General features: G+C 42.8%; 1 protein-coding gene across 4 annotated transcripts in view; it reads left to right on the plus strand.

Moving 5' to 3' along the window:
- The first annotated feature begins 12,971 nt into the window (after window positions 1-12,971).
- Window positions 12,972-14,336, plus strand: part of Tp53bp1 (tumor protein p53 binding protein 1) — a 68,354-nt gene continuing 66,989 nt past the window's right edge. For all 4 annotated transcript variants that reach the window (XM_048459699.3, XM_048459702.3, XM_048459701.3 and 1 more), the window contains exons 1-3: window positions 12,972-13,118; window positions 13,685-13,869; window positions 14,088-14,181. In XM_048459699.3, the coding sequence (XP_048315656.3) occupies window positions 13,112-13,118; window positions 13,685-13,869; window positions 14,088-14,181 (286 nt within the window). In that variant the 5' untranslated portion in view covers window positions 12,972-13,111. The remainder of the gene's footprint in view (window positions 13,119-13,684; window positions 13,870-14,087; window positions 14,182-14,336) is intronic.

Raw genomic sequence — 14,336 nt, forward strand, 5'->3', positions numbered from 1 at the left:
CCGAGGGGTCAGGAGACTGAAGAATCTTCCACAGAACCAGAGCTCAATTCTAAGCCTCTCCATAGTGGCTCACAATTATCTGTAACTTCAGGGGACTGGGGACCTTTTCTAGCTTTTGTGGGTTCCAGATTTGCACATACTGTGTAGACATACATACATACACACTAGGAAGATAAATGAATTAAAAACAAACAAGGTAGACAAGAGTTCTGGCCTGAGTTTTATGTCAATTTGACATAAGCTAGAGTGGTTTGGGAAGAATTTCAATTAAGAAAATTAAGATTGCCCTGTAGGCAAGTCTGTGGCGCGTTGTCTTAATTGAGTTCATGGGGCAGAACTTCAGCCTGTTCTGCTAGGTGGCATGGTCTTATCTACCAAAATATTCAAAGGGAGCTCAGATTCCCACCCTGTGCTGGGTTTGGTTCTGCCTGGAAAGCATTCTTTATACAGAGAGAAGGGTGTCGGATTACAGGATTGCTGAGTCAGAGGTTTATCCTTGGCTTTGGGGAAAAATACCACGATCGTAATGCATTCCAGCAGTTACAGGGTCACCTTCTAGCATGAGCCGATGGCTCGTCCGTAAAGACCTGGAGTCAAACCCTGAGAAGGCACGAGTTAAATCTCTGACAGACTGAGGAGAGAAGGAACGTTGCTTTTTTTGTTGTTATTTTTTGTTTGTTTGTTTTTTGCTTTTCCAAGACAGGGTCTCTCGGTGTAGCCCTGGCTGTCCCGGAACTTGTTCTGTTGACCAGGCTGGCCTCAAACTCACAGAGATCCACCTGCCGCTGCCCCCTGAGTGCTGGGATTAAAGAGAAGCTTTGCATGTATTCCTATATCTGGCCACCAGAGTAGACTCACAATAAATATTTACTGAATAATTTTCCTAATTTTGACTTGCTCACGTAAGTGTATGAGTAGAACAGTTAAGTTTCTTTCTCTTCCAGAGCACTGTGAAGAAAAAAAGATGAAGACATGTCCCTTTCCTCTTTCCCTACTGGAGTGGTATAGATCATAGAGTCTTAGCTGGGGGAATCTACATACTGATTTTCATAGTTGCTAGGTAATTTACATTCCCACCAATAGTGTATAAGCTCTTCTAAGCACAAACACTAACACGATAGCATTCTGACCAGGTAGGATAAGTGTGTGTGTGTGTGTGTGTGTGTGTGTGTGTGTGTCTGTGTGTGTGTGTTCTTACCTTCCATTTTGTTTGAAGCAGAGGTTGTTGCTACTGTTGCACATGCCAGGCTAGCTAGCCTGTGAGTTCCTGGGGACTGTCCTGTTGCTTCCTTCCGTAGGTGTTGTGGAATTAAAGGCATATTCTACCCTGTCTGGGTTTGTGTGAGTTGTGGGTGTCTAAATTCAGGTCCTCATGCTTGCATGGTAAACAATTCACCCTCTACAACATCTCCCCACCCCACACCAACTTCGGTTTGTTTGTGGGGTTTTTGTTTTGTTTTGTTTTGTCTTGTTTTTGAGAGGGTTTTGGCATGTAGCCCTGGCTAGACTTGAATTCATGAGCCCTCAGCCCCTCCTTCTTTCTAAAGTTAAAATTGCAGGCTAGCCTTTAATCCCAGTAGAGGCAGGCAGAGCTCAGTGAGTTTGAGGCCAGCCTGGTCTACAGAACGAGTTCCAGGGCAACCAGGGCTACACAGAGAACCTCTGTCTCAAAAAACCAAAAGTAAATAAATAAAATAAAATTGCAGGCTTGAGCCAAAATGCCTTCAGTCTGAGGAAAGCTGTTTCTTAAACAGGGCACTCTTTTTTCTTTTGTTTTTTTGATACAGGGTTTCTCTGTAGCTTTGGAGCTTGTCCTGGAACTTGTTCTTTAGACCAGGCTGGCCTCAAACCCACAGAGATCTGCCTGCCTCTGCCTCCTGAGTGCTGAGATTAAAGGTGTGTACTGCCACCGCCCGAACACAGGGCACTCTTTGTGGGTTATATTTGTGATGTTGGAAATGGTGTGTCTGGTGTAGCTTAGTCTGGAGGCCCTGACTACGTGAGTCAAATTCTGCACATATCCCACCCTCCCCGGAAACTAGAGTGTTTCTATTCTTTCAGGGAATGCTTGGCTATCACAAAGTCACAAGTACTTTTTCTCATCAGTTATTATTTGACGATCCTTCCCCAAAGCAATTAGTAGCCTTACCACTATTAAGTAGTTATCTGCCTGCAGAATAAGATGCTATGAACTCTGACACTTGAAACTCTTAATGAAATGCTACAAACTCTAAGGAAAACTTGAAATTTAGACTTACGTCTTTATTCAAACATGTACGAACTTTTCATAATCTATTTTAGTGGTGACCCCCTGCCTTTTTTTTTTCCAAAGTAGAGCGGTAAATTAATAATGCCATGCAGATTTAAATGAAGGATGGGGGTCCTTACAGGTGTGAATCAGGAAGATGGTAGTCCCGACATGTCCACAGGGAGATGGTAGTCCCGACATGTCCACAGGGAGCTGGCAGCGGTGTCACCCTCTGTGGCCGTCCTGCAGCTCCCTTTCATCCAGCTTTGCCACTTGCCTCAGTCACCCCACCACCTCCGCTCAGCCTGTCCCTTTTTCCTAGATTGCTTTCTTCTTAATTCTCACCCAATGTCTCCCTTTATTTGTGGTGTAAGGTTTTGTCTCCTTCCACAAAGGACTCCAGAGATGTAATTTAAACATGGCTCCTGTGAAAGTGATTTCCCTGCTTGTGAACTGCGTGACCTTGGGCCAGCTGCTGACTTTCTCTGTGCGCCAGCTTCCTCATCTGTAGAGTTATAATAAGAAGGCCCAGTGAGACGGCTCAGTGGTTAAAGCGCTGGCCGTGAGCCTGGCAACCTGAGCTGGATACCCGGAACTCATGGTTGAAGGAGAGAACCAATTTCTGACATCTACAAGCATGCATGACATATATGTGCCCACATATATGGCATATATGTGCCCACATACATACATGCTAATAGCATTTTAAAATTTTTAAATTAGTCATTTAAGCCAGGCAGTGGTGGCACATGTTTTTAATCCCAACACTCAAGAGGCAGAGGCAGGCGGATCTCTGTGAGTTTGAGGCCAGCCTGGTCTACAAGAGCTAGTTCCAGGATAGTCTCCAAAGCTACAGAGAAACCCTGTCTTGGAAAACCAAAATAAAATCAATCAATCAATCAATCAATTAATAAAAAGGCATTAAAATTACAATAACAGAGACTAGAAAGATGACTCAACTATTACGAGCACTTGATGCTCTTGCAGAAGACTCAAGTTCCGTTCCTAGGAAACATTGGATAACTCATAACTGCCTGTAACTCTAGCTTCAGGATCGCCAGTGCTCTCTTCTGACCTCTGAGAGCACACACACACACAAATATGGCACACATTCACACAGTTACACACACACATACACATTAACTAAAAAATTTTTTGAAATTTATTTTATTATGTATAGTGTTTGTCTGCATGTATGCCTGCAGGCCAGAAGAGGGCACCAAATCTCATTACAGATGGTTGTGAGCCACCATGTGGTTGCTGGGAATTGAACTCAGGACCTCTGGAAGAGCAGCCTGTGCTCTCAACCCCTAAGCCATCTCTCCAGCCCTAAATTTTTTTTTTTTAAAGGTTGTCACTATGTAACTCTGACTGGCCTCAAATTCACTGTATAGACCACGTTCGCCTTAAACTTACAGAGATCTGTCTGAAACTCACAGCTATCTATAACTCTAGTCCCGGGGATCCAATGACTTCTTCTGGCCTATGTGGGCAGCAGGCACACACATGGTGCACAGACATACAAGCAGAAACCCCCCCCCTGTACACATAAAAACTAATTAATTCTTAAAATTATAACAACAGTATTCTACATGGAGGTGTTTTTAGGAGAAAATATGCCTAGCACAACGTCTGGAACCCATTCATTCATTCCACAGTGAAGAACAAATGAAACGCACGAAGACCCCTGCTTTTGTGGCGCTTGCATTCTGGGAAGGGGCATCAGATAACAGCGATCATGAGTCTGCTATAAAATATGTCAAAGGGATCGGTATGCCAAAAAAAAAAAAAAAAAGTTAAATGAGTACCAGGCTTGGTAGAGGCAGGGGCAGGGGCAAGAGGATCTCTGTGAATTCAAGGCCAGCTTTTCCTATGTAGCAAGTTCCAGGCCAACCAGGGATACATCCATTGAGACCCTATCTCAAACAAACAAAAAAGATATAATCAGAAAATTTTATATTGTGGCAATTATGTGGCAAATTTTACAAAATAAATAACATGATTTTCTCAAGAAATAAACACAGTATAGGATTTTTTTTTTTGTATAGATCAGGCTGGCCTTGAACTCACAGAGATCTGCCTGCCTCTACCTCCCAAATACTGGGATTAAAGGCATCTGCCACTACTGGACAGCTTACTATAGGAAATTTTTAAAAAGAAAGGAGAACAGGAGAAATGGATCGTTGGGCAAAGGAACCTGGGTCCAAGCCCGATGACTTTTGTTTGCTAGCTGGTGCCACAGACTGAAAGGAAAGACATCTTGTAGTTGCGCTCTGACCTCTGCACATGTGCCATTGCCTGTGTGGGTTCACACACACACGCACACACACACACTCACACACACACACACACACATTCAGTAAATGCCATAAAAACTTAAAAGAAGAATAACGAAGCAAAGAAAACACTGGGCTAGATAGAGTGTAACTCAGTGGTAGCGAGCTTGCAAAGCCCTAAGTCTGATCTTTATCCCTACAGGGAGAAAAAGAAACAAAAAAGTATACTTAAAGGTTAAAAAGATAAAACAAGTATCACCCAAGCAGCTTGCACTTCATTCGGTGTTAGGGAACAAACTGTGAGGTGGAGAAAATCGAACATCAGCAGCTTTCTCTTGAGAAGCCCATGCTTCGGGCTGAGGAGTTGGCTCAGTGGTTAAGAGCGCTCATTGCTCTTGCAGAGCTGACCTCTACAATTGTCTGCAATTCCAGGTCCAGGGCATCCAACACCCTCTTTTGACCTTAGCAGTTTTCAGGTGTGAATGTGGCACACATAAAACCATGCTAGCAAAACACTCATACATATCAAATAATAAAATGACTTTTTAAAAAGTATTTATTTATTATGTATACAATATTCTGTCTGCCTGTATGTCTGCAGGCCAGAAAAAGGCACCAGACCTCATTACAGATGGTTGTGAGCCACTATGTGATTGCTGGGAATTGAACAGAACCTTTGGAAGAGCAGGCAATGCTCTTAACTGCTGAGCCATCTCTCCAGTCCTAAAATGACTTTTTGTTTGCTTGTTTTTTTTTTTTTCCAAACCAGGTTTCTTTGTGTAGCCAAGCAGGCCTTGAACTCAGAGATTTGCCTGCCTCTGCCTCACAAGCGCTGGGAATGAAGGCATGTGCCAGTACCACCAGGCATAAAATGACTTTTTGAGAGGTGTGGGAGAGGGAGCAAGAAAGAGAATGGGAAGAGACCTACATCAATGTGTTCCAACATGCCTTATTTTTTCCTAATGTCTTTTCATTAGTCCTGCTTTTTTAATTAATTAAGTCAATTATTTAGTAATTGTGTGTGTATATAGCATGTTGCACGGGACTTGCCCATACTTGATGTATAGAGGTCACAGGTTAGCGCTGGGTGTCTTTCTCTTACACTCTCAGCCTTATTTTCTGAGACACGGTCTCTCACTAAACCCAGAGCTCAATGATTTACTAGAATAGCTGGTTAACAGCTCCTATCTGTCTGAGTTGTCTGTAAGTGCCACAAGTGCCCTTAACCACTGAGTTATTTCTCCAGCTCCCAAATGTCTGCTAATAAACTCCAACTCTATTTTTAAAAAGTTGAACATTAAGTACTTGGTAAGATTAAGAAATTTAATTGTCATTGTGTATGTTAATAATGATTTTACATTAAAGTATTCCTCTGTATACATACAATGTTTACAAATGGAGTTATGTGATGTATGGAATTTGCTTAGCTGGGGAGTAGTAAGTCAGGATATAGATGAAATAAGAATGGGTATTTAGGGCTGAAGGTATATCTCAATGGCAGAAGGCTTTGGCAAAGACCTGGGTTTGATTCTCAGGACTGCAGAATACATATTGGGCTTTTACTAATAGTTGTAGAAATTGGATGATAAAGCAGAGCAACGGTGGCGCACACCTTTAATCCCCGCACTAGAGAGGCAAAGGCAGGTGGATCTCTGAGTTTGAGGCCAGCCTGGTCTACAGAGCGAGTTCTGGCAGGCTCTGAAGCTACACAGAGAAACCCTGTCTTAAAAAAATTTTTTTTTCCTATGAGAAATAGTGACTCAGGGGGTTCGAAAGATGGCTCAGTAGTTAAGAGAGCTTGACGTCCTTCCAGAGGACTGGAGTTTGGTACCCAGCACCTATTTCAGGCTCACAACTGCCTGTAACTTCAGCTCCAGGGGATATGATGCCCTCTTCTGGCTTCCACAAGTATGAACAGATGTGGCCTTCATACACACACCATACATGTAAGTAAAAATAATAAAAATATATCTTTAGGGATTGGAGAGATTGCTCAGGGGTTTAGAGCATTTGTTCCTCTTACAGAGGACCCAGGTTTTGTTCCCAGGACTAACACGGTGGCTCACAACTACCTATAAACTCTAGTTCTGAAGAATTTGATGTCTTGGCCTCCGAAGGCACCAGACATGCGCATAGTATAGATACATATATGCAGGCAAACAGTCATACATATAAAATAAAATAAATAGGGGCTGGAGAGATGGCTCAGAGGTTAAGAGCATTGCCTGCTCTTCCAAAGGTCCTGAGTTCAATTCCCAGCAACCACATGGTGGCTCACAACCATCTGCAATGAGATCTGGTGCCTTCTTCTGGCCTGCAGGCATACAGACAGACAGAATATTGTATACATAATAAATAAATATATAATAAAATAAAATAAAATAAATATTTTTTAAAAAATCTTTTAAAAAATTATTCTGATTCAGAGTAATCCTAACACTTAGGAGGTAGAGATAGGAGGGTCAAGTGTTCAAGGTGAGCATCAACAAGAGAATGACTTTGAGGATAGCCTCCATTATATGAGACCCTGTCTCAAAGATGTGCCCGCACACACACACACACACACACTCACACTTTGAGCTGGATATGAAGACAGACAGCTATAATTCTAAAACTTGGGAGACTGAGGCCTATCGATCACCAAGGTTAGGGCCAGCCAAGGCTACACATTAAATTTCAAACTGGCCAGGCTCTATATCAAGGCCTTCTCTCAAAAACAAAACCAAAAACAAACAAACAAACAAACAAAACAAAACAAAAGACAAAACAAAACCCCCAGCGACAGCAATAACAAAGATGATAGTCGTCTTCTACCACTAAAAGAAAACATCTGGATGGATGAAGTTAGCATGTGCTGGTGGAGCCCATTAGAAGAAAAGATGAACTTAATTTAAACATGGTGACTTTGAATGTCAACTGGACACCCAAATGAAGATATTGAGTAAGGAGTTACATGTTTCAGTTTGGAACATGGGAAAAAGGTATGGGATAAAGATAATAAGTTGGAAGTTGTTAGCATATAAATGGTATGACTGTATGTATAGCAATAAGTCTGGGTGAGATCAAGGAAGCAATGTAAGATGGATTTAGAACACAGTAACTCCTCAAAAAATATTTGTTAGAATGGCTTTACTAAAATTCTTTGTTTTGACATTTTTAATATTTATTTATTTATTTTGTATACAATATTCTGTCTGTGTGTATGCATGAAGGCCAGGAGAGGGCACCAGACCTCATTACAGACGGCTGTGAGCCACCATGTGGTTGCTGGGAACTGAACTCAGGACCTTTGGAAGAGCAGGCAATGCTCTTAACCGCTCAGCCGTCTCTCCAGTCCCTGTCTTGACTTTTAAAATTGTTTGAAATTCTTTAATAAACATGTCTTTAAGATGGGTATTCAAGGCACATGCCTTTAGTCTCAACACTTGGGAGGCAGAGGCAGGTGGATCTGAGAGTTCAGAGGCCAGCGTGGTCCACAGAGAGAGTTCCAGGACAGCCAGGGCTACACAGAGAAATCATGTCTCAAAACAAAACGAACAAGCAAACAAACAAAAACAAGAGAGAGAGAAAGAAATTCTGATAAATTGCCACATGAATGACCTTGATGATAGTGTGTTAAATGAAAGAAACCAGACCAGAAACAAAGGACAGATGTCTAACCAGACTTATAAGCTACGAAAATTCTTAGTGACAGAGAGGGGAATACTGATTGCCTGGGATTTCAGGAGAGGAGGAGTGAGCATTCCGTGGGGACAGTTATAAAAATGGAAAATACACAGATGAAGGCGATGCTTGTACCGTTCAGTGTGAGTGTGCTGGTGCTAACAAGCTATGTGCTTAAATAAGGTTAAAATGTCCATGCCTTTAATCCCAGAACTCCTAAGATTGCCACAATTTTGAGGGTAGCCTGGTTTACACTGACAGTCTCAGGCCAGCCTAGACGAAAATGTGTTACTCTATCTTGAAAGAAAGAAGAAATCCAACCAATGAATGAACAAAATCCCAAACCAAACCAAAATGGTTAAAATCATAAATTTTCATGTTTCTCTTTTTGGGCATGTGTGCAAGGTCTCACTCTGTAGCCTCCTAGGCTCGCCTGGTATGCGTGCAAGGTCTCACTCTGTAGCCTCCCAGGTTCGCCTGGAACTCAGAACTCCTCCTGCTGTTGTCCTCTAAATCTGAGATAAAAAGTATGAGCCACCATACTTGGCTTCATTTCCCATGATTCAAAAACTAATTAGGCCGCGAAGTGGTGGCGCACACCTTTAATCCCAGCACATGAGAGGCAGAGGCAGGCGGATCTCTGTGAGTTTGAAGCCAGCCTGGTGTACAAGAGCTAATTCCAGGACAGGCTCCAAAGCTACAGAGAAACCCTGTCTTGAGAACAAACAAACAAACAAAGAAACAAACAAAAATGATCAGACAGTGGATACGGTGGCTTCAACTACTGACAACTTATCTAAAAACAAAAACAACTTAAAATAGATAATAAAGAAAAATGTTACATGTAGCCATGAACACTCTGCCTTGATCAACACATTAGCATTTTTGCTATATTATTTCTAGTCATTTTGTAATTTTGAAAATTAACTTTTTGTTTGTTTATTTTTTAAGACAAGGATTCTCCATATCCCTGACTGGCCTGGAACTCTCTCTGCAGACCAGACTGGCCCCAAACTCAGAGAGACCCTCTTGGCACTGCTTTCCAAGTGCTAGGATTAAAGGTGTATGCCACTACACTTGACCAGTACTTTTTTAATTAAAAAGATTGACAGAGATCGTGCTGGAGAGATGACTCAGCAGTTAAGAGTACTGGCTGCTTTTCCAGAAGACCCAGGTTCAATTCCCAGCACTCACATGGTAGCTCTCACCTGTCTGTAACTCCAGTTCCAGGGATTCGGATGCCCTCATACAGATATATCTGCAGGCAAAACACCTATGTACATGAAGTAAAAATAAATAAATTATTTTAAAAAAAAGATCGACAGAGGAATTTAGTAGGGATAAGGCTTGCTGGCTAGGATTGTTCTGTTGCAGGGGTCTCAGGTATTGGTAAGAAATTGTCCTAGAGATAGATTAGCCAAGATCATAAATGACCTCAGATTGTTTTGCTTTCATATCTTGCTCTTATCGTCCGTCACCTTTTTTTTTCTTAACTTTTCCTTGAGGATGCGGTGTTAAAAATGTCTTGCTTTCTTCTGCTTTCTTCACATTAGTTAATTATGAGTTTCCAAAGTATTAGGGATACCTAAATTACGTTCTGGAACAAAACAAAGACTGTGTTAACTGTTCAGAAGCTTATCACTATTAACCTCTGTAACTGTACTGAATGGCTTCAAATGGTAGCTCTTATTAATTTAGAGACCTTGTACCATCTTTTTTTCTCCATCTCTTTAAGCCTTGGTCTGTTCATCTGGTACTCTCAAAGAGTATGTTGCTACTAAGTAAGATTATGTTAAGCATCCCAGCACCTGCTACATGGCAAAAATATAATAATCCATGCTATTAATTATAACATTCGTAGGTGACTGGCCATGATTTTATAGGCTCAAACACAACAGAAAGACCGCCTTAGGGTTAGAATCAGTCAGCTTGGAATACTTTACTCTCGTAGCATAAAGGGAGTGTCCGATTGTGTCCCTGTTGTTAAATTAAGAGCTTGTCAGATCCTCAATGGCGTTCTCTGCCTCTGAGGTCTATCTTTTCCATTGGCAAGCATGAAGCACATTTAAAGACTGAGGGTCAAACTGTAGGAGTTCTTTGTTTGGAGAAGTCTGTTAGGAGAAATGAGAAAAAGACTTGACAAACTGAGTCAGGCCACTTTTATTTTTGCTGCTTGGTTGACTGAAATTTATTAAGGAGTTGAACTCAGTGGGATGATCCCAACCTGATGAGAGGCTCTGTAGATTCCTTTCTTTCATTTTTGTTTGTTTGTTCGTTTTTTGTTTCTTGAGACAGGGTTTCTCTATATAACTTTGGAGCCTGTCTTGGAACTCTACTCGGTAGACCAGGCTGGCCTTGAACTTACGGAGAATCTACCTGCCTCTTGCCTTCTGAGTGCTGGGATTAAAGGCATGTATACCACTACCACCAGTCTGTAGGTTTCTCAAGGTATTAGTTAAAGGCAACCTGAGAGGAAATGGCTTTAACTTTAGAAGACAGAATTTAGGTGAGTTAATTAGAAGAAATGTTTCCTGGCAATGAGGCATCTTAAACTTTAAAGCAAGTTAACATAGTCTTGTGAAACTTTCTTCTCAAGGAAGGTTTTGGAGAGAGATCAGCTTTCTGTGTGTGAGGTGGCCTAAGTACCTGCAAATTGAGGTGCTGATGCTTCTTCACAGGGGGCTATCAACACCTAGGTATAATGAGTTATAGCCCCAGTGGGTAACCATCCTGCCTGCCTGTTCTGACCTTCTGGGATAACTTAGTGATTAATTTAATTGCCACACTGCTTAACAAGGAATTCACAGTTTTTCTTCCCAGTGTTTTTATTTTTTTTTAAAACCTCCTAATTTATTTAGTAGTAGGAATAGCTCGGATTTATTTACTTAATCTTAATTAATTAAACATTGAATTTTAATGTGCTCTTCTTAGTTCTATGAGTTGAATATCTTTAGACTTATTTTTATTTATGAGGACCTTTGCTTGCATGTATGTACACTGTATCCATGGAGGCCAGAAGAGGGCGTGGGCTTCCCTGGACCTAGAGTTGTGAGCCACTGGGGAGGGTTCTGTGGGAGCCAACATCAGTTTCCCTCTTCCTAGACCTAGTTGGTTTCTTCCCACTCAAGCTGAGCAGATGGATTTTCTTAGTGCTCTGCTATAGTTGATGTTGGCTTGATGTGGATTTTTTAAATCATTTTTAAATTTTTATTTATTCATGTATTTTATGTATATTGGTACTTTGTCTGCATGTATATCTGCATCAGACGGTTGTAAACTGCCATGTGAGTGCTGGGAATTGAACTTAGGATCTTCGAAAGAGCAGTGAGTGTTCTTGATCACTGAGCCATTTCTCCAACCCAGTGGATATGTGTGTATATATATATATATATATATATATATATATATATATATATATATATATATGATTACATTGATTTGGTCTCTAGCATCCAGTGGCATTAGAAGCAGAGAAACACAGTAGTCAGTTATGAATGGTTTTAATGGTTTTAGGATTAAGAAATGAGATGTGTCTGCGATTTGGGTCATTTTTGCTCTTGTAAAACATTCTAGGACGGGAATTCTAGCTAGAACAACAACAGGTCCTAGATTTTTTCAGAACAATTTCATTTAAGCCAATCCTTTTGTTCCCACAAGTGTGTATATGAAGACAACATGCTTTGTTTTTGGGTTATGAAAATATGAACACTGTTATTTATAACAACAGAGAGAAGATTGGCTGGTAGGAAGAGCGTCTCTAAGCGTAGCTTATTTCGAGAGCTGAACTGGGCATTTATAGAAGTTGAGACTCATGTATGGGCTGTGCCTAAATAATTCTGAGTCTGGAGTAGAGAAACCACCTCCTGTTTAATGCCTACTATGTATATACTTGGCTTTGTGCTTGATGCTTCCCCTACTGACAGCTGCTTGGTTAGAATTCTAGCCCAGATCCAAACGGCAGTTTAAATTAAAATGACAACGAAACCACGTATGTCTCTTGGGCTCAGTTCATTAATAGTTGTCACAGCTGCCACACCCTTTATAAGACCCTGACACCATAATTAGGATAATTAAATCCCTGGGCCTGGATCTTTTAGGTCATTGAGTTAGTAAGGGCGACAGCTGTTCTCTTTGCCACTAGTTTGAGAATCAGAATGCTCAGTTCTTTCAATGAGAGGTGCAAGTGTCGGAGGCTGCTGCAATCTGGTAAAAGAAAGGGCAGGGAGACACAAATAGGAAGCTTGAAAGGGAACGGGAACAAGGAGAGTTATTGGGCCCTTCAGACAATGTAAAATAACAACAAAACCAAAACTGGCAGAGACATAGAGCGAGAAAATTGAGGCCCTTTGAATTCAGGCAGAGGTCTACAGAGGGGATCCTGATCGACACTGGCAAACCCCATGGAGTCTTGTCTCTTCCATTTCACCATCTCTAGAGTACTAGCTATCTTCAATCCTCCTTCTCTTTGCCCTTCCTTTGAAAAGCCTGGAGGCTGTCCTTTTCCATGGAAGTCAGCAAAGGAGTTAATACTCTCAAATGTGAGTCGTGAGTACCCCGTCCTGCAGGCAGGGTTATCTGTTTCAAGCTCTCTCAATGTCCCTTTGGTTCTTCAAGGGTACTGTCATTCTGGCTGTATTAGGGGGAGGGCCTGCGACGTCCATGCTGCCATGGAAACGCGCCGCCGTGTTCCTTTTCTTACGCGGGGGGCGGGCATTCCGTCCCAATTACCTATCATCTACAGGCTTTCTTGAGTGGCGGGCCGTAGCAGCGAATGGGAGGTCCGATACTGAGTGACGTGCCGGGAAAAGGGGGAGCTCGTGGCTGGTGGCGGTGGTGGCGACAGTGGCGACCTGGGGACAGACCTGGAGGGGCCTGGGAAGCGTGCAGAGACCTCTAGATCCAGCGCGAGGGACCTCCCGCCGGGATGCCAGGTAATGCTGCGAGCAAAGCGGGGCGAACTGGCCTCGGAAGTCCAGGTGGCAGGCTTGAAGGGCTGGCTGCCCGGAGGGGGCGGGGTGGCAAGCATGGCGGCGGTGACGGGGACGGGGTTGGAGGGCCCGGGGAGGGGGTGGGGAGGCGGTCGCCGCGGTGATCCTGAGGCCGCGTCTGGGCTGCGGGCTTCCCGCCTAGTCGAGGTTGCGAAGAGGTCTTCCCGGGGCTCAGAGGAGGCAAGACGCGGGGAGCGTTGTGGGGGGGATGGAAAGGGGCGGGGAGAAGAGGTGAGGAAGGAGGGAAGGGTGTCTGCGGGAAGGTGAAGAGAAAGGAGGGAGGGAGGGACGAATGGATTCAGAGACTCGTCGTAAATAACGGAGAAACGTGGGGTGAGGAGGTACCTGGGGAAATACTTGGAGAGATTGCAAATGCGTGCTACTTAGAGGAGCCCTATACCGGCCCCTTCCTAGCTCTCCACTTCCGCCCTATTATTTAGTCTTTAGATTGTGTGAGGAAGGCTTGTAGGGTTACTCTCCGGTACTGATCTTTTGTTATTCCACTCCAGGGGAGCAGATGGACCCTACTGGAAGTCAGTTGGATTCAGATTTCTCTCAGCAAGATACTCCTTGCCTGATAATTGAAGATTCTCAGCCTGAGAGCCAGGTTCTGGAAGACAATGCGGACTCTCACTTTAGTATGCTGTCTCGACACCTCCCCAATCTGCAAATACACAAAGAGAACCCCGTGTTGGTGAGTGATGCTGTATTTGAAATGATTGACCGGAGTTGAGTTCTTATTTTTCCGCCTCCTAATCCAAACTAACCCAAAATCCTTCGCGTTTCGGAGATCACTATCTTTTGGGTAAAGTTGATGGGAAAAAATAAAACCATCATGTTCACATACACACATTTTGTCCCTTTTGCACTACTTCGTGTTCTGTGAGGATCTTACATGTGTGTATTTTCTAGGATATTGTGTCGAATCCAGAAGAGCCAGCTGCCGAAGAGCAAGGAGACAGTAATAGCTCGTTCAATGAACATCTGAAAGAAAACACAGCTTCAGGTGAGGAGTTCGAAGCTCGAATCTCTTCTGCAGTGTTTAAGGTTGGAGCAGAATGATTTAAACATACAATTGGCATGATGTGTGTCAGGGAGCCTCGTGTGTTACCTAGTGTACAGTAAGCCTTCAGCAACTCATAATGTCTTAATGTGCCAGAT

This window comes from Myodes glareolus, chromosome 10, assembly GCF_982192425.1.
Source record: "Myodes glareolus chromosome 10, mMyoGla1.1, whole genome shotgun sequence".
Taxonomy (NCBI): domain Eukaryota; kingdom Metazoa; phylum Chordata; class Mammalia; order Rodentia; family Cricetidae; genus Myodes; species Myodes glareolus.